The 21,166-nt window shown below is 39.7% G+C and overlaps 1 protein-coding gene across 2 annotated transcripts in view; it reads right to left on the bottom strand.

Annotated features, from left to right (window-relative positions):
- The window catches only part of LOC121730153 (zinc transporter 2-like), a 38,841-nt gene extending 17,914 nt beyond the window's left edge, over window positions 1–20,927 (bottom strand). Inside the window, exon 1 of one of the 2 annotated variants that reach the window (XM_042119050.1) lies at window positions 20,550–20,927. In XM_042119050.1, coding sequence (XP_041974984.1) covers window positions 20,550–20,681 — 132 coding nt within the window. In that variant the 5' untranslated portion in view covers window positions 20,682–20,927. Of the gene's footprint in view, window positions 1–9,889; window positions 10,246–20,549 lie in introns of those variants that run through there. The other variant, XM_042119061.1, reaches the window with a different exon arrangement.
- Between the last annotated feature and the right edge of the window lie 239 nt (window positions 20,928–21,166).

Here is a 21,166-nt window from a genome sequence, read left to right as displayed (position 1 = left end):
TCACTGTATTGAGAGTTGTGACTCACTTATCGCCATTACTGAGTACTGACCCGTGCATGGTTAGTGTTCGACAGGACCACTATTAAACTGACATAGATTACTCTTATAAATAATGATTTATGATCTACAAAAAATTGCTAAAACTACTGATCGGATTGTGGGTTCTAGTCAACGACATACAACTAAGTCTGTGCGATATACAGTGTGTAACAAAAATAAGTGATAATACTTTAGGGCGTAATAAACCGGCGTGAAACAGCGCTTGCGCTGTGTTTCGCCGAGTGAGTGAGTTTACCGGAGGCCCAATCCCCTACCCTATTCCCTTTCCTACCCTCCCCGATTACCCTATTCCCTCTTAAAGGCCGGCAACGCACATGCAGCTCTTCTGATGCTGCGAGTGTTCATGGGCGACGGAAGTTGCTTTCCAACAGGTGACCCGTTTGCTCGTTTGTCTTTCAGCACTGCTACTTTCACAGTGAACTCTCTACAAGGAAAACGTACACACCCTAAAGTATTATCACTTATTTTTGTTACACCCTGTATAGGGCCGTGGCGTCTTAAAGGATAATCCCACATTGTAACTTCAAGTCACAGCACCGTCGTCCGTCACAGTTTAGGAATACATAATTTATTGAACATTGTGAACTTAATTTACTGCCATGACGACATGATCAATAAAGTAAACAAAAAATAATTAATCTAGACCAGTGGTTCTTAACCGGTGGTCCGCGGACCACTGGTGGTCCCTGAAGGCATTCCAAGTGGTCCGCGTAGCCATCCTAATAATATGTGAGAATTCAGAAGTTAGTAAAGAGTATGCAGGCACAAAAATTACATTAAATTAAAATCACTAACTTTCAGATTTTGGCCGGAAACGAAAAATGAGTGCTAATTTTATAATTATTTATAGTTGTGCTTGTTTTCTTTATCAAACCTCCCTTAATTTAGGTCAACCAACAGTGTGGTCCCCGGCAAGACAAACATTTGGTAAGATGGTCCCTCATATGACTAAAAGGTTAAGAACCACTGATCTAGACTTAAGTCAGCGTTCCCATGTTTTAATTCTGAGCCAATTTATCCTAAACGCTAAAATCGTAAAACAAATTGTCGAGGTATATATAAAAATAAATAGCGACTTGCTAAAAATAAATAACGATTATTATAGTCACTAGCTTCACACACACTACAAAAAGGATAAAAATAATCGGCCAACTGCGAGTCGGACTCACTTACGAAGGGTAAATAAGTAAAAAAAGTTTTTTTGTATGGGAACCCCCCTTAATTATTTATTTTATTTTATTATAGAATATTAAAGTACACATACTTATAAGTTATAATGGAGGATTTTGTGAAAATTTGAAATATCTATATGTTGCCATTATGGAATACGAGCCAAAAAGACCAAAAAATAATGTTTGTTGTATGGGAGCCCCCCTTTTAAAATATTAACTTTATTTTGTTTTTAGGGTTCCATATCTAAAGGGTAAAAACGGGACCTTATTACTGTGACTTCGATGTCTGTCCGTCTGTCTGTCTGTCTCCACAGTCCAGGCTGTAACTCAAGAACCGCTATAGTAATCTTCTGAAATTTTCACAGATTATGTATTTCTGAAGCCGCTATAACAACAAATACTAATAATCGCCCAAGTGCGAGTCGGACTCGCGCACGAAGAAAGTGCCGTTTTAGAAGCATCACGATTCACGCCATAGACGGTTCAGACTGGAGTCTGGACACTGTCAAAATATGATGGATGGGTATTGGGCAGGCAATCCATCCATCATTGGATTCGGGAATTATTGCATTTATCATATTATGGATTCATACTTCCAAATTGGATTAAGAGGAGTCCACACCGCCCTTTTTTCCATACAAACGTTGTCCCCCGTTTCCTCCCTAGATAATGCTAGTAGAGTTATAATTTTTTTCTGAATATCTACAGCCACTAATACAATGTCCCTATGTTTTCTTTTTTTTTCATAATTTAATTATTAAATAAGATATGAACGTTCAAAAACCCAAAAAATGGCCAGACTTTTCGCTGTGTTCAAACATCCAGAAAACAGATTTGGCTAGATTATACAAAAAAAATAAAACATAGGAACATAGCTCAAGCCTTTTTTTAATCTTTAATGAAAAAAGGACTTAAATCTTAAGTTTTGGAGAAGGAATCAGGGGACAACGAATCGTCGATTTTCTGCAGTTGTCTCTATCGCGTTCTGCGGTATAGGCTTGAGGTAAGGGAGACAGCTATAGATATTACACGTACTTTTTTTTCATTTCTCTATCCCCTGGTGTATCCTCTTAATACTTCCAAACTAATCCATGTACTAATATTACAATTCCTAAAGTGCGTTTTCAACATTTTCACGCATGAGTAACAGCTGTTAACCGATTTGATAAAAATTTAAAATATAAAGTCCCAGGCAGGACATATATTCTTGCAAATTGCAATATACCTACATCTTATAATACTAATTGTAATTTGTAGCGGAAGAAAGCTGTGTTGTGTGGTTTTTTTTTTAATTCTAATAACGTGTAGATTGTAGGAACAGCTACAGAATTCTATTATCAGATATCTACGTACCCAGTATGTTGTACATAAAACGACAAAATAGCCGAAGCCTTATCACTTATCGCGTGTAAAACTGTTACATATTTTATTGTAGCTATAACAGAAGTTGTCATAAAACAAATTATACAATTATTATTAAGTATATAGACTGCATGACGTCCGTAACTCCGTTGCGCCAAAATTCGTTTATAGCGCGGGAACCGTACAGTTTTCCGGTATAAATAGTATCCTAATTCCTATGTCCTTTCCTTTGGATAACTTAAAGTGGACCAATTATTTTCTTAAGAGTTATCTTCTTTAGAATATTCTGGAATCTGGATATAGCTTTTATCCAGGCACAATACACGATTTTCTGTTCATTGTTAAATGTAATGGGATAGTCTGAAAAAGGCATTCCAATCTAGCAAAAGCAAGTTCTAAAGTCTGAACTGTAAAGTCTAAAACGGCAAGACAGCTAGCTTTTCGCTCGAGCTGCAGCCCGCACCTCACATCGGCTAACTAGCACAAAGGACTGGCAACAAAGAGCAATGGAAATGGAACAAAATAACGTTAATTGGTTCACCTGCACTCCTGGACCCGACGGAATGAATGGGAAGCTATCGATTCTATAGGCAGTTCTACGTATAGATATAATATGTACTATGACATAGAAGTGTATGTTCGTAGGGAGAAATTCTTTTAGCAAGTTGTATGTTTTTCTGGGGTAAAAACTGTACGAAAGTTGTAACTTGTTAATGAACTTTGTTCAGAGAAAAGGAAAAATGGAAGGCATCCCAGGGATTAAAGAGGAGATACAATTAAAAGTAAGTATACAAATCTATAAGTTTTCTTCGCGAAACCTACACATTTTACATAAGTACCTATTCAAGATTGTTTTGTATAAAGTAATAAAAATAGTATGGAAAAAATGAGAATAGAGATAGGAATGATGGGGTATCATTCCTATCTCTATTCTCATTTCTTATAGTACAATTATTATTCTCTATAACAAGGCAAGGTTTTAAAAGGCGCCACTGCACCCTTGACACAAATGTAAATGCAAGGAGAGCTCTAAGGACTGGATCGAGTTTTATTGCCTCTCGAATTATTCGACATCAGACGATCTGCTGACACGAAACACCGTGTCACTACATCTATACTAATATTATAAATGAGAAAGTGTGTCTCTGTCTATTAATTACCTCTTCACGCCCAAACCACTGAAGCGATTTTGCTGTATTTTGGTGTGGAGATACTTTGAGTCCTAGAAAGTCGAGTTGCCGGCTCTTCCGAGCCCGCAACTCCGCCGCGCAGAAATTCGATTATCGCGCGGGAACTGTACATTTTTCCGCGACGAATAGTATCCTAGATGTACTTTCTACCTGGTTAATCTTCGCGATCATGTTCATTAGAAACGCCATACATTTCCAAAACAGCGTTTTCATTTCGATTTCGCTCTGAACGGACCGAAATTATTCCTGGTTTGGTTCAAAATACTGGTTAGAAACGTTCGCTATTATGTTCGCCCCGGCCATTCACACACACCACACGAGCCACGAGTCACGACCCTCACCCATTGTTCATAAAAAATAAAATAAAAATATATTTTTATTCAAAATAGGTATCATGATACACTTTTTGAAAGTCGAACGAAGAAACTACGTTGCCTACCACCGGTTCGGGAACTAACCCGCCGAGAAGAACCGGCGTAAAAAACTCGGAAACAAACACACATAAACAAGTTAAGGCCTATTGGCTATTAGATGGTGCACTAGAAAGGGATATTAGATATCACTGCACTAGTTACTTTCTGCGAGGAATTAACCAGGTTAATTTCAGAAACAATACCTTATACCGCTCGAATATCGGTTCCGCTCCGAGCGAACACTTATCCAAATCCAAGCCCTGCTGGCCGATGCATTATATTGGCAACTTTTTTAGAATCTCTAGGGGGGGGGGGGGGGGGGCAGCTGCCCCTCCCTGCCCCCCCTTGGCGACGCCCTTGGATACTGGATAGGCGATTATAGACGGATATGGCCCTCCGCCCTCTACACGTTCGTAGTCACATTAATAGATAGTAGTAAATTATTTTCGTCCATCATGAGTTTTCGTAGAAAGACCGCAAATCGCATCAGTAATTTTTCCGAAGTTGGAACGCTTGGAAAAACAAATACTTCTCCAGTTTTTCTTCCTTTTCATTACCAGCTAGGTCCTGCTAGCTATAATATAACTTGCATGAGGACTTACATCGGCTAAAAATAATAAGCATAAACTCCTAAATCCTAATTCAACAAGCACTTCTTTTTAGCATAATATCAAGCCTAAGTCAAGTTCAAGAAAAATATAAGGTAGCCATGTTATCGCAGGATTAGGGCCGAAAGGACAACTAAGTAAGGGTTTTAACTATCTCGCCGCTCTCTGACTAAAACCACAGTATAAACATCATAACAGTACAGTTACACACGTATGTCATTGAAACTAAACTCACTCAACGGCAACACACAGCGAGTGCGGTATCAGGTAGGGGAAGGTTGCAAAAATGCAAATGACTTCCTTTCGAAACCTAGGGTAGTTACTGTGTTCTTTTTGCGCCTATTGTTCTATCCAGTATCCTTCAAAAGCCTGTAATATCTAAAATCTCTTTTGACCCTTCCAGTAGCCCTAGCACGGCCACCAGTAGAAATGCGAAAGTATAGACAAACTGTGGACATAAACTAAAGGTGCCGTTCCGATCTTTACCGCGGCTAATTGCGACCGACAAAATTTGAATTAAAATGCCACTTTATGACAGACTATAGTATATGTCATAGAGTAGGATATAATTTGAATTTTTAGGACTATAGTCTGTCATAACTCATAAAGTGGCATTTTAATTGAATTTTTGGGAACGAAAAAACATCGGAACTTTATATAATGTATTGTGCTAATACCACAGTATAAGACGGCGGCCTGCCATGTTCCCAAACAGGGATTACGAGTGTTAGCGCTGGATTAACTTTTGAGGCTTACTACTTCTGAAATCTGAATACAGTTTGGAATACGACTTCGATTTTTGTACTATAAAAATAAAGTTCAAAGTACCTACTACATTGGCAATAATTTTAAAAGAAAAATAAGAAAATACAACATACTTACAGTAATTGATAATGTATAATATTATGTTTTGTTATTATCACAATATCTGATATCCGGAGAAAATAGAAAATCTAATCTCACGTTTTTGCCTCATATTGTAAAGATTAAATAATTAAAAATGTACAGTTCCACAGTCCACTACATTCAGATTTCAGACACGTGTTTCAAATGAACCTACTGAAAATTTTAAAATCGTAACTAATTGAATATTTCATTTAATAATAAACACTACACTATTAATACATATTATAAATGGAAAATAGTTTGTCTTTTTGTCTGTTACCTCTTCATGGCCAAAAGTCCAAACCACTGTTAACCGATTTCACATCACACGAGGACATATTATTAGATATTCGGTCCCCGAGACATTAGCAATGGATGGATAAATAATATTATGATAGATTTGATGACTCTTTCGATACAATTTCGAATCGAATCCCAACAGTGGCAGTGCACAAACAACAGTGATCGAAAGTGGGTCAATTTGAAGCCGCCATCCCAGCGAGCTTCGAGCCTCGTGGTCGGGAGTCGGGGGCTGGTGGGCGCTGGCTGCTCTTTGATTAACTCTCATCGAACTTACAACCTCCGATGCAATTACATCTCTAATAAAACAACTATTCCTTGCTAGTTGGTAGTTACTACATAGCTAACCAATATTATAAATTATTTGAAAGTGTGTACCTGTCGTTTGTCTGTCTGTCTGTTACCTCCTCACGCCCAAACCGCTGAACCGATATTGCTGAAATTAGGTATGGAGATACTTGGATTGTCGGGAAAGGACATAGCATACTTTTTATCTCGGAAAATGTACAGTTTCCGGTTTTATCTCGGAAAATATAAAAGCAATTTTGGCGCAACGGAGTTGCGGGCATCATATTATTATCTAGTAGTTATTAAAATCGACAGGGCGATTACCTATCTCACAACAGCAATGTAGGAGATATTGTACAATATACATAACGGATTAGAATTTCGGCCATTGATCACTCCCTTCTTGTCTCTTTTACCTGTAAGTTGTACCCGAGAATGTAAAGCTAGATGTTCTTGCCTGAGAAAAAATCATCCTACTATTATTATAAAGGCGAAAGTTTGTTTGGATTTATGGATGTATGGATGTGTGGATGTATGGATGTTTGTTACTCTTTCACGCAAAAACTACTGAACGGATTTTAATGAAACTTTACAATAATATAGCTTATACATCAGAATAACACAAAGGCTACAATTTTAACCGACTTTCAAAATGGGGGAGGTGTTATGTTCGTTTTCTTATGTTCAACGATTACTCCGCCGTTTGTAAACCGATTTTCAAAATTTTTCTTTTGGTACATAGGGTATCATGCCAATTTAGTATTATATTCACAAAAGTGGTGATCTGATGAAGGATCCATAAGTAATCGAGGGAACTCCTCAAATTTTATAGGGAAACGTGTGGTGACTTCGGTTTCGTGAGAAGTATTCTAAGCATATGCTACCAACAAGTAAGATTTTGCACCGAGGTATACCTGGTATACCGTGGTTCGGAAGGTGCTGAGAGAACTCCTGGTTCTTTATAGATACAAGTTTGGGAGTTTCGGCGTTGTTTTAAGAACGGAAATCATATTATGCTACTATGCAAATTACATTCATCGTCATCATCATCACTACCATATTACACAATGCATCGTCGATTATGAGCCTATTATGTGTTTTTGGTACTTTTCATAGTCTTTTAGATCGAGACTCGAGTTTGTCAAGCGATAATTTAAAAAAATCTAATTATAAAAACCTGAAGAGTATGTTTGCTTGACCGCGCTAACCTCAGGAACTATAGGTCCGATTTAAAAACTTATTTCAGTGTTAGATAGCTTATTTATCGGGTAAGGCTATAGGCTATATTATATGTATTCACGCTAAGACTAATACTACCAAAGAAACTCAGGAAAATGTGGGGAAAACGGGGGAAATATTAGAAAGAGTTTATCTCACGAACTACTGGAGCAATTTTTATGGCAATATTTGGCACAGATATAGAGTAGACCACGTGAAGAGAGTAGGGTCTTAAGCTATTTTTTATGGGAAAATGTACGGTTTCCGTAAAATTCCTTATTTACGCGGGCGAAGCCGCGCGGGACATCTAGTGTAAGCTATAATATTATTATCCAACAGTAGACATTAAATATTAATACAGATCAGACATATTTGAAGAAATCACCAACCGTAATTTGGGGTGAATAGATAGGTCCTCGAAGTTTGGTAATTATTTTCGTAAGGTTGCAGAACGGATACCCACTTTTTTAGTCGTGTATATATTGAGTCTTAGGCTAAACTATTGATATAAATTTGTTTCTCTTCGGATATGTTTGTAGTTATTAAAAAAAGACACAAAATATACGTAATTTCTAATTACTACTTATCAGGGGACAAAAGACACACCTGAGGGGTGATTGGAAAATTTTCGTAGGGCTGCCTCGTTACAGTTTCCCTATATATTCTTTATTGGATAAAGGCAAGCAAACTTGGGAAAGTTTCTTTAATTATTTATTAGTATAAATTAAAAGTAAAATTATATTAATATATTTTCGAGGCATTATTGTATCTGAGAAATAAAATAATGTAAATATTTACAAAAATAAATGAAATACCTTACTAATTTATATTATTCTGTTAAGAATGAATAAAATTAAATAATATTGAATGGATTAAAAAATAATCAAGAAAATTAAAAACGCTTTAAGTAACTAAAAGATAAATTTAAACTGCAGATAACCACAACAAACTTTGTGGCAGCCCTGACATAATCATGGCTAATCACCCCTCTTTCATAACTAATAACCCCTTGGCCGTGTCTATTAACCATATTTGCGTGCTTATTAACCTCTCAGGCGTGTTTATTCACCCCTTTCGTGTATCTAATCACCCCAAAAATTTAAAGAAAATAAGGCTTACGGATAAAGAACAATTTTGTATACTTACTGCATATTTTTACCTTAATAACTTTATCAAAATATATTATAACAGCACTGACCGCAATTTGAAGAAAACTATAAACTATTATGACCAAAATTCACCGAAATACGGAGGTTCAAACTCGCTCGTCTAAAACGACTTGTTTTGTTGTCAACTTTGAAATTAAATTTTGGCAGTTTTAGCGATGTAGCCACACATAAAAATTTGCCAGACTAAGGAGAATGATATCAACAAATTTATAAAGTTGCGGGTTTTTTACTGGGGATACCGAGTTTGCCATAAAAAACATTGAAACTTATCCTAAGTTTTTTTCCTATTGCCCCCTTCAATTCTATTCACCCCGGTTTACGGAACGTATTATAATAGAAGAAATTGTATGAAATTAGACATCGTAGATTATGACAAGGCCTAAGATTGTACAGCTAGGCCAGCTATCCCCAACCCGCGGCCCGCCGGGACTTTGTTTGTGACCCGCATGATGTTAAACCATTTTGAAATTCACATTTCACGCCCACCGGCAAAATAATGTAAAGTCGTCGTGAAAGTCGTGATTTTTTTTACTTTTATATCGTTAATTTTGAAGAAGGTTATTTTTAACCCTAAAAATTTTTATTGCGGCCCGCGACCCCAAGAATAAAACATGTTTGTGGCCCGCATAAAAAAAGGTTGGGAAGCTAGGCGATAGCCCTAAGGTCGCCTCGAGTCGGAGGGTAATTAGATAAAAGTGGCGATACTGGTACTAGGTACAAGGTAATCTTGTAGTGAGATACTCGTAGGTAAGACTTGGGATAAAGTCTGCGTAGATATCTTACTAAACAGAGAGCTAAGATAATAGATACGGTCATATAAGTACATATAGTTAATACTATCCATACTAACATTATAAATGCGAAAGTGTGTCTGTCTGTCTGTTACTTATTCACGCCAAACCGCTGAACTGTTTTTTCTGAAATTTAGCATGGAGATACTTTGAGGCCCGGAAAGGACATAGGTTACTTTTTATTCCGGAAAAATGTACAGTTCCTGCGCGATTTACCGAATTTTAGTGCAAAGGAGTTGTGGACAGCAGTCTAGAGCCTAGACGATGTAGACTGCTGTATGGTCTTTATTTGTTCACGTTGTAGGAGAGACTTTCGTAAAATTTTCCATGCTGGTGTTAACTGGTGATGGTTACCTTAGATATCTTCCCAACTCTCGCGCTTACTGCCTCTGTTCTAGAGGTATCGATCAAATAAAATCAGATGAGTACTCACTTGTAATTGTATCATTCTGTAGCCGGTCGGACAGCCGCGGGCGATTATGGAAATGTATGAAAATGTATTCAACAGCCCGGCGACTGCTTGTTATCATCCACGATCAACACAGACTCATCCGAGCGCGATTTTATCCCAGTATTTTAATGGCAATAATATAAGGAAAAATTGCGGAAAATCTCGTCACTATAACGTTTTCAGTCTTTGCTTTTAGAACTCGAAGAAACAATAATTATTATAGTTATGAAGTAATTACACGTGATTTCGCGCGATAAGAAAATCAATTTACCGCGTCAAAAATTAATTAAACTACAAACACAATGCGTTACGCTCGAATCCGCTCGATTCATACGGGGTGTAAAATTCGAATAAACGGCTAATAGATTTCGTATTATTGTGGGGGTAGATTAATAAATTTTTATGATAGTTGTCACGAATGGTTGTCACTTGTCACCGACAAGTGACAGCATTTTTTTTTCAATAAATCTTTCTACGCCAAGATTTCTAGCAACAAGTCAAAACAGTAGCAAATAAAAAAGTTGTTTCCTAGGCCCGAGTTGTCGACTTGCCGCAAATGTCTTGACTCTTGAGTCTTGATGTACCTACCCGTGGCCTCGGCAAGGCACGTACAGGCCTACGGGCCTTGGGCTCCGCCTACTTACCTGGATAGGGCCTGATGCCCTAAGATTCGAGGGTCCATAGACCTTAGGTTTGCCCGGTAACAATCTTAGCTGCAAAGAACTTCGTCCTTGGCTTTTCCATTTCAATTTTGATTTTTGATCCAAACCTACCCAACAAAATACATGTTACATAACAACAATAAAAACTGTCGTTCTCACTTCTCCCACTTTTTTTACTTTTAATTATTGTTGTTTTGTAAAGTGTTTAATTATGAATCCATGACAGCTAAATGCTGATGCAACCACCGCAACCAAGGCGAAACTTGCGGCATGAGCAACTGATAACATACTTACTCATATTTTTATGGTAATGAAGAACCTTGTGAGTTGTGACAGAAGCTCGCGCGTAAAATAGGTTTTTACTTTACGAAGTATTGACAATATCACATTAATTTCGGTTAACGCGTAGAACGTTTTAACGTGGGAGAGCCATGCTTCGGCACGAATGGGCCGGCTCGACCGGAGAAATACCACGTTCTCACAGAAAACCGGCGTAAAACAGCGCCTGCGCTGTGTTTCGCCGAGTGAGTGAGTTTACCGGAGGCCCAATCTCCTACCCTATTCCCTTCCCTACCCTCCCCTATTCCCTTCCTTTCACTTCCCATCCCTACCCTCCGCTATTACCCTATTCCCTCTTAAAAGGCCGGCAACGCACCTGCAGCTCTTCTGATGCTGCGAGTGTCCATGGGCGACGGAAGTTGCTTTCCATCAGGTGACCCCTTTGCTCGTTTGCCCCCTTATTACATAAAAAAAAAAGAACGATATATAACATCCATTGCCTTTTTAGGAAGTCAGAAAAAAAGGACGGATGGCACGACTTTAGGAGGCCCAAGTTAATCATTTGGGTATTCTTGGAAGTCAAAAAACGAGCCTAACTCGATTTTCGGGTGAAAAGTTATGAGATGACGCATCTTATAAGAATGGTATTCTGCTTTCTCAGAAGCCTTTTCACAATTAATTAGCAAAAAACCGGCCAAGTGCGTGTCGGGCCACGCACAATAAAATAGGGTTCCGTAGTACCGCTAGTTTTTGATAATTTTTGTATGGTCAATGAATGTACAAATTATACATTTTTGTAATGTGTTTTACACTTCTCTTCTAAATTTTAAAACAATTCAAAGGAATTTGAACTACAAGTTCCTTTATACTTCGCGGAATATATTTTTTTAGTTGATTGACTATTACTCAATAACTTAAAAGCATTAAAAGTCTTCATAATTGTGACAGTTTCCCTTTTGAATTCAGCATATTATATTTTCTACTCCTGTAAATTTTTTCACATTTCAACACAGCAGCCATTAGCTGGTAGAAGGGGGGGACAATGGATGCCTAAATCGGAAAATCATCTGTGAATTCTTGTAATATTTAAAAAAAAACCTCCTATCCAACGAGTGTAGTGTGTAGGGGAAGTACCATAAAAAAAAATTAAAGATTTTATATGTACTGTATTTTATCGGCATCATTAATATGTGCATTCATGACCAATTACAGCTTTGTAGGTCCTATAGTCTCTGAGCAAAACTGCAAAGAGACAGACGGATAGAGCGAAACTTTATGGGTTCCTTTTTGACCATGGAACCCTAAAAAATAATTTGTAATATTTTGTTTAACAAAGATTTGGTGATCAATCGCTTTCTTAGTGACCAATTATAAAACAAACTATTTAGGGTCCTAGGAACCAAAAATGTCTTTCTAATCCATACTATAGTTCGAAATAGTTTATTGAACATTTACAATGAGTTCAACACTGATGAAAACTATACAAACTATTATTATTACATATGACCGGCTTCGGGCTGCGAGAGACTTGTACGTGTTGCACATAGCACGGCGCGAACGCGATTGTCGTGACGCGATCACCGACGCGCGCGCTTCCAGTTTAAACATGCGCGCGCAGATAATACTCATACTCGGAGCGTGTTATTGGTCGTCGATCGCGACCCGAGCGTCTCAGCGGTATGATTGGCCCCGGTGATGCGGTGCGAGGGGTGGCGCGAGGCGCCTGCTTAGTGCTTCGCGCTATAGCCTCCCCCTCCAAGTCACAAGCACGACCCGTCTGTGACTTGGCTGGACGACCACGGCGGCGCTGATGTACAACGACAGTGGATGGACCAACATACGGTGTGAGGGCGCTGGCATGGTACTTGCCTCGTACAACTCCGTTCGCATCCTCAACAATGAATGACGTGGGACTCACTAATTGAGCGACACGATAGGGACCTTCCCGTTTTGGGGCAAATTTACTGGTAAACCCCTTGGCTGCATTGCTCATCAAATGGGCATCCACGAGGACCAGGTCCCCTTCTGCAAACGAAGGACTCTCTCGTCTCTTACTATCACCACTGGCCTTTCGAAGATCTTGTTGCTCTTCAACCCGGTGCTTAACATCAAGCAAAATTCGCGCAAACTCCTTCAGGTAAGGCGTAATCTGGGGAACGAAATTTTGTTGGGACACAATATCTCGTAGGTCCGTGTGGACTGTTATAGGGGAGCGCATCTCCCTAGCAAAGGTAAGATATGCAGCAGTCTGACCCGTTCCTTGATTATAGGCACTATTGAGTGCAAAACGAACCTTCGGTAGTACAGTGGGCCACTGGCGATGTTCTGGTCCCACCAGAATACCAAGTAACTGCTTCAGCTCTCGATTCTTACGTTCCGCCGGGTTTGCTTCCGGATGATACACAGGAATTAGGGCCTGTTGGACTCCAAGCACAAACATAGCCTTTTGCATTACTGCCGAGACAAACTGACTACCATTATCCGAGATAACTCGACGAGGTAAACCATAACGCAGGAAGACTTCTTCTATCAAAACCTTTGCACACGACTCAGCTGTAGCATCACACAGTGCAAATAGTTCAATCCACCGACTCGCCGTATCTTCAATGAGAAAAACCCACTTTTCTCCGCCTTCGGCTTCAGGAAGGGGTCCGAAAAGATCCATCGCAAGCACTTCGAATCGCTGCTGGAGCACGGGTGTCTGAAGCAGACCAGCAGGTTTTAAATTCGTCGCTTTGTACTTTTGGCACAAGTCACAGGATTTAAGGTATTGAGCTACATAAGTCCTCATATTTCTAAAATAATATTTTTCTTTAATTTTTCGCAACGTACGCTCCAAGCCTAAGTGTCCAGCAGTGGGCGCATCATGGAGTTCTTTCATGATCTCTGCCTTTAACGACTCTGGGACTACCAGTTGTGGTTCCTCGGACACTCCGTCCGGATCACATCGATACAGGACTCCTCGTTCAATATAATAGCCCCGGTCAGTCCAGCGTACAGCTGCTGCAGGGTCATCCGAATTTTCAAAATCTTCTATAACTTTGCTCACCTCAGAATCATTCAATTGAGCTTTTCGAATGTCTTCTGGACTACATTGAGGCAAATCGACGACTACGGGACAAATACCACAAGATCCCGTAATAGCTTCTTCAGCTAAATTGGTCACTGGACGACTGAGAGTGTCGGCGACCAGATTAACTCTACCAGGTGTATAATTGATTTGGAGATCAAACGATTGAATTTTCATCGCCCAACGGGCCAATCTACCACTGGGTGTCTTTAATGACAAAAGCCATCTTAATGGTTGGTGGTCGGTAGCCACATGAACTTGGGCTCCTTCGAGGTACCCTCGGAATTTATCCAAAGCCCAAACGACCGCCAAGGCTTCTCGCTCGGTGGTATGATAATTTCGTTCAGCCGCAGTGAGCAGCCGGCTGGCATACTCAATTGGTCTCTCTTCATGATGAGAGGGGCCTTGCAATAATACTGCTCCTAGAGCATAGGCACTGGCGTCTGTCCGCAAAACAAACGGCTCATCAAAACTTGCTTGTCGAAGAATGGGACTGTTTGAAAGGCGCACCTTCAGTTCATCAAAGGCTCTTTGCTGGTCCTCGCCCCACATCCAACGTCGATCTTTCTTGGTAAGTTCCGTCAACGGACGAGCTAGATCAGAAAACTGGGGTATGAACTTCCGAAACCAGGAGCAGGTTTGTAAAAACGTTTTTAACTCTTTCAGGTTCGTAGGAGGCTTCATATTCATCACAGCTTCCACCTTCGTAGGATCCGGCTCGATTCCTTTTGAAGAAACGACGTGTCCCAGGTAAGTAACCTCATTTCTAGCAAAATAACACTTTTTTCTGTTTGCTTTCAGGTTGAACAGGCGAAGGCGCTCGAAGACCTGCTGAAGATCCTTCAGGTGCTGCTCCAGATTTGGTGATATAACGAGGATATCATCCAAGTATGCCAGGACGCAGACGGCCTTGAGACCAGACCTCATCCGGTCTATTAACCGCTGGAACGTCGCCGGTGCATTTTTTAAGCCGAACGGCATGCGGCGAAACTGGAACGTTCCAAAGGGCGTTGTGAACGCCGTCTTATGTCGATCTTCCGGGGCGACACTAATTTGCCAATACCCGGCTTTTAAGTCGATCGTTGACATGACGCAGTCTGCTTTTGTGTTCTGCAGTAATTCGTCGATAACCGGAAGTGGATACTTATCAGTCCGTGTGACGCTATTAAGCTTTCTGTAGTCTACACAGAACCGGGTTTCGCCATTTTTCTTCGGTATTAAAACCACAGGAGAGGCCCACTCCGACTCAGCGTCTTCGATGATGTCATCTTCCAGCATCTTATCTATTTCTTCACGAATAATGTCTTTCTTAGCGGGAGAAACGCGATACGGCGGACTAGCAATTGGCGCCGCATCTCCCGTATCTATACGATGTACGGCAAAATCACTCGGTCCTCCCCCTGGAGTAAAAATATCATCGTGGATATTCAGAAAGTCCGACAGACGTTCCCTTTCGTCCAGACAAAGATGGGATCCCTCGTCATCGCGAAGACCCACAGACGAACAGGTAAGGGGCCGTAAAGGCTTGGTTTCAAAAATAATCGACTCCGGCGACCTATCGTGTCTCACATACCATACACCACGATCGAAGTCTAGTACCATACCAATGTCCTCTATAAAATTCATACCTAACAGGCTCTCGGTTGCATCCGGCAACATAATAAAATCGACCGCTCGCGCTACGCCTCGCACCGTTACATTAACATGCGCTATTTCAACATTTTGCGCAGAGGTCCGACCGTCCGCATATTTTAATTCAGTAAATACATTTTGGAACTGACAACCATGCTTAAATAAGTGGGCTCTTAGACTAACACTTCCTACGGAATGTTTAGCTCCAGTGTCTACTATTAAATTACCGAATTCACCACAGATTTGTACACGCAACACCGGACGCACACGCGAATCAATATTAGCGCAACTCGCGGAAACCGATTGAAATGTACTCTTAGATGGCACGGGCGGCGCGCTCGATTTTTTCTCCTTACACGTTGGACAGTTCGAGCGTATAACTCCGGGTGTCCCACACCCGAAACACGTGACCGCAGGGGAACGCGAAGCTCCTTCAACTGGACCATCTCTAGTCTTTGCCTGCTTGGCAATTCGCTGACAATCCTCCTTGAGGTGGCCGTACTGTTTACAGTACTTGCATTGAGGCCGAAACTTCCTCGTAGTAATAATAGGCTCCGCCTGAGCCGTCGCCGAAGTATACGGCGCTGGTTTCGTATCCATATTGACACGCGGCCTACTCTCGTCTATAATATCTTCCCCCCGCCGTGCTTGAGCCAATAACTCGGCGAAACTAGTAAAGTTAGCACGCGGGACTTTCTCTCTAATTCGACGGTGCATCAATCCATAGGCCATATCCAGCTGTACCGTTTCCGTCAGTGTAAACTGCGGGAGCTGGGCGAAAAGTGCTCGAACGTGACAAATAAACAAATCTGTAGACTCGTCTACACGTTGCTCTCGTTCAAAAATTTTCCTATACAGTTTGTGAGGAGGCAAGCGAGGTCCAAAAGTTTGCTTTAGAGCCTCTAAAGCAGCTTGCCACGACAACGTAGTGTCCTTGACTCCTTGCCACCAAGTAGCGGCCAATCCCGTCAGCAACATTGACAACCCACGTAGGGCATTGTGGTCGTCAATACGGAGACACTCTTTATAAGTTTCCACTGCATCGATAAACGCCTCAACGTTACTGTTATTCTCTCCGTTAAAACGAGCCGTGCACTTGGCGAAATTGCCAGTAGAAATTGGTAATGTACTTACAGGCTCGCCGCGACTCAACCTGTCTATGAGTAATAGAAGTTGATCCGTTGTCATGGTGACCGGGGCCGCAGCCGCACCACCAGCTGGCTGCGGGTCCTCCGCGGGCACCTGGGCGGCGTCAGCGCCGGCAGCGCATGGAGACGTGTCCGCCGAAACCGGCGGCGGCGTCGGCGTCCCGTCCACGGACGATTCGAGGACAGCCGACGAACTCGCTTGTTTCGCATGGGCTGATCTGGTGTTCATCTTGATAAGTCACCACGTACGCGGAACAGAACCGAAATAAAGTCTTATAGTCCAGGCTTCCACACAGCACCGAGGCTTACGTAACTTGTGGACGCCCCCTTACGTATTCGGTATTCTATAAGTCACTAATTCCACTATTATTACTATATCCGTTCGCGGAACAAAGTAACACAGCCCACCTACTGTTTAGCTCGCGGAAAGTATAGAACGAAATGTTTTAGACTATTATTATTATTAGCGCGCGAAAACAAAACTAACACAGCAGTCGACACACGCGCGGCTGCTTAGTTCGCGGAATAGGTACTAGAACAAAGATATTCTAGAAAAGTCTATTAACATTTAACACTCGTATTGTCATTAATACAGTTCGCGAAAACAAAACTGACACAGTTGTTGAGAACTTGAGATGCACACTGTTTAGTTCGCGGAGAATACCGGTGACAAAACTTAGGTATTCTAGAAGAGTCTATGTACATACACTGTACACACGTACTTATTGTTATTACAGAACGCGGAACAAAACTACACCGTTGCGGAGATGCACACTGTTTAGTTCGCGGAGAATACCGGTGACAAAACTTAGGTATTCTAGAAGAGTCTATGTACATACACTGTACACACGTACTTATTGTTATTACAGAACGCGGAACAAAACTACACCGTTGCGGAGATGCACACTGTTTAGTTCGCGGAGAATACCCGAAACAGTCTTAGGTCTTCCAGAAAGTCATTATTTCACACGTAGTGTTAACAGTTCGCGGAACAAAACTAAACAGAAAACTATATAGGCCACACCTACTGTTTAGTTCGCGGAGAAAAAACCGTTACACTATTAGGTCTTTTCGGAAACCTAGGTCTTAAAACTTTTCGGCCAAACGTTGGGCTGCCACTTATAGTTCGAAATAGTTTATTGAACATTTACAATGAGTTCAACACTGATGAAAACTATACAAACTATTATTATTACATATGACCGGCTTCGGGCTGCGAGAGACTTGTACGTGTTGCACATAGCACGGCGCGAACGCGATTGTCGTGACGCGATCACCGACGCGCGCGCTTCCAGTTTAAACATGCGCGCGCAGATAATACTCATACTCGGAGCGTGTTATTGGTCGTCGATCGCGACCCGAGCGTCTCAGCGGTATGATTGGCCCCGGTGATGCGGTGCGAGGGGTGGCGCGAGGCGCCTGCTTAGTGCTTCGCGCTATAATACTAATATTATAAATGCGAAAGTATCTCTGTCTGTCTGTCTGTCTGTCTGTCTTGCTTTCACGCCAAAACTACTGAACCGATTGCAATGAAATTTTGTATACAGTTATTCTAGAGTCTGAGAAAGGACATAGGCTACATTTTGATGTGGGAAAATATCTTATTTCCATGAAAATATCGATGAAAATGAATTCGCATTGCGCGTGGCCAGCGCTCATCCCGGGGGTCCTGGGTTCGAGTCCCGCAGGCGGAACAAAAAGTTTTCAATGTTCCTGGGTCTTGGATGTGTATTAAAATAAAATTTCAAAAATCTTAAACATATTTTATGTATAATATTATAAAAAATCCAGAAATATATCGATGGAATGAACATTTTAGTTCTAATACGATTCAACAGATGGCGTTTTATTTTTTACTTTATTGTAACATAGAACTAATCATACTTATTAGTTAGTATGTTTTTGTTTATAGTTTTTAATACGTTAGAATATTATGTTTAATAATATTATCACTTGGTATAATAATAATCAATCTATCTTATCTTATGTAGAACTCCTACTGCATTTCTAATCCATACTATCCATACTAATAATATAATATTATAAATGCGAAAGTATCTCTGTCTGTCTGTCTGTCTGTCTGTCTTGCTTTCACGCCAAAACTACTGAACCGATTGCAATGAAATTTTGTATACAGTTATTCTAGAGTCTGAGAAAGGACATAGGCTACATTTTGATGTGGGAAAATATCTTATTTCCATGAAAATATCGATGAAAATGAATTCGCATTGCGCGTGGCCAGCGCTCATCCCGGGGGTCCTGGGTTCGAGTCCCGCAGGCGGAACAAAAAGTTTTCAATGTTCCTGGGTCTTGGATGTGTATTAAAATAAAATTTCAAAAATCTTAAACATATTTTATGTATAATACTAGCTGTTGCCCGCGACTTTATCTGTGCAGTGACGTAACCTTAAATCTATCAATGATAAATAGTTTATGGGTAAAGTTGTGTAATTGGAGGGCTAAATAAGCTTTAAAATTTGGCATAAAATATAAAGTTTAATATAAAAAAATGAAATACTTATTGTGTGCACACTGCACAGCTCTATTGATTTAAGGGGTACCAGGGTTTTTTTATAAAAGCTTTTGACACCAATTTTGTTGACATCGCGCGCTATAAACTGAAGTCCACGCGGACGAAGTCACGGGCAACAGCTAGTAGTTTATATACGATCAGTCTTCATTCAATAATGTTATAAAAAATTTACTTCCAAAATATTTGTGTTTGCATACTACCTTGAAGGTGCAATATTATCCTTAATTTTTATCCTACTTTTAATACTTTATATACTTCTATGTGGAGAAAAATGTATCCAAAACAAAAGAAATTCTTATCTGTCCACTATCAGAGATGGGAATTTACCCGATACCTTGGGCATTTAGAACCTGGGATCATAAAGCTTCAAAGAAAGCATTATTTTATTAATTTCTACAAGTGTAAATTCTTTCTGGCCAAGCCAAAAAATACTGTATGTCAAATTATGGGTATTTCATAGAGAACAATAAATAAAATATAATTAGTAAAAGGTAATCAACTATCCTCTTACTCAACTTATCAACTAATTAGTTGATGTCTTAGTTTACATTTAAATGCAAATGTTAGATGTTTGCACACTAGATATATTGTGCAGTGTACTATATTTTTGCCGATAAGTGATTAGTTTTGCACAGCTATTGAAAATTCCTTACCTGCAAGGAATATTGATCATAGTTTAACATTTCAAATGAATAGTAAAAGCTATTCAGGAATTTTCTAGAAACCTTAATGGATTTAAACTGTGGGACAAGCTATTAAATATTTGGATGAATTTCTATGAAATTTCATTCAATGCCTTGCAGTTTTGACTATCGCTGGAGTATTTTACATACCGCTTTTTACATTTAAATGTTTGAAAAAAAAAAAAACAATAGTTTCTCCTTCATTCAAAAAATAAAAAGTGTGATGACTGAAATAACAAAAAGTTTTATAAATACAAATATTAGGCATTTAACGTCTTATTCAAATAGCTTCTACTCTTTGCTTATTTTTCTATAGTATTACTAATGTACTGATGGACAATGACGTTCAAGTACAAAAATAAAAGCAACATCACATACTTACAACAAACATAAAAAATTATTGATGAATTATTATTTTCACATCAAATTAATAAAAAAAGTCTATTGTACACACTGTATTACGATTCACAAACATTATTCATATTGTTCATAGTTTACAGTTGCTACTTGCTATGTAAAATATGAAGAATATTGCAGAAGCTGATTCTATGATGAGTGCAAATTATTTACTTCGGTTTCATACAAAAATAGAAAAGTATTGGAAAATTCCTGGTGAAATTTATTGTTTATCTTACCTCGGCCAACAAAGGAGCTCGGTCGAGGTGCTCCGAAGACGCGAAGGCCGACTCGAAGTACGAGCCCCGAGTTCTGGACTCGTACCTGGAGCTCCCCTCATCCCACATTCGGGCTTCTAGCTCGTCAGACATTCTGGCGCCGCACAAAATCACTTCATTAAAATAATCCTACTGTTTATATCGTATTAAAGCCACTTCACTGAGTTATTTTTGCACAAGATAACATGGTGATTATGTACTAAATAAAGGCTTCATAATAACAAGCACTATAAACAAACAATAAACAATACCACCACCCGAAGCGCAGAATTCTTGACTGATTCAATTTTAATTTTGTTTGACAATTGACTTTTGTCTGGCGTTAGAGAAGATCGATGATATCGAGAGTTGAGACTTATCGATAGTCGATACTGTCACTTGTCAGTTACGAATTTGAATATAATTTTAATTGGTACAAACCATGAATAATTTATTGAATTTAAAATTAGATATTGATTTTAAATAAAACATATTTTTATTTAATATCTAAAATATAAAGGACATCAGGCGTTCTGATTTCTGGTCTAAAAAAATAAAAATGCGCGGCCAGAACTAAGAATATTTCTAATAGCTAGGCC

This window comes from Aricia agestis, chromosome 1 (assembly GCF_905147365.1).
Source record: "Aricia agestis chromosome 1, ilAriAges1.1, whole genome shotgun sequence".
In the NCBI taxonomy this organism is placed as follows: domain Eukaryota; kingdom Metazoa; phylum Arthropoda; class Insecta; order Lepidoptera; family Lycaenidae; genus Aricia; species Aricia agestis.
Note: the sequence above shows the minus strand (reverse complement) of the source record. Positions and strands in the feature narration are given on the sequence as shown.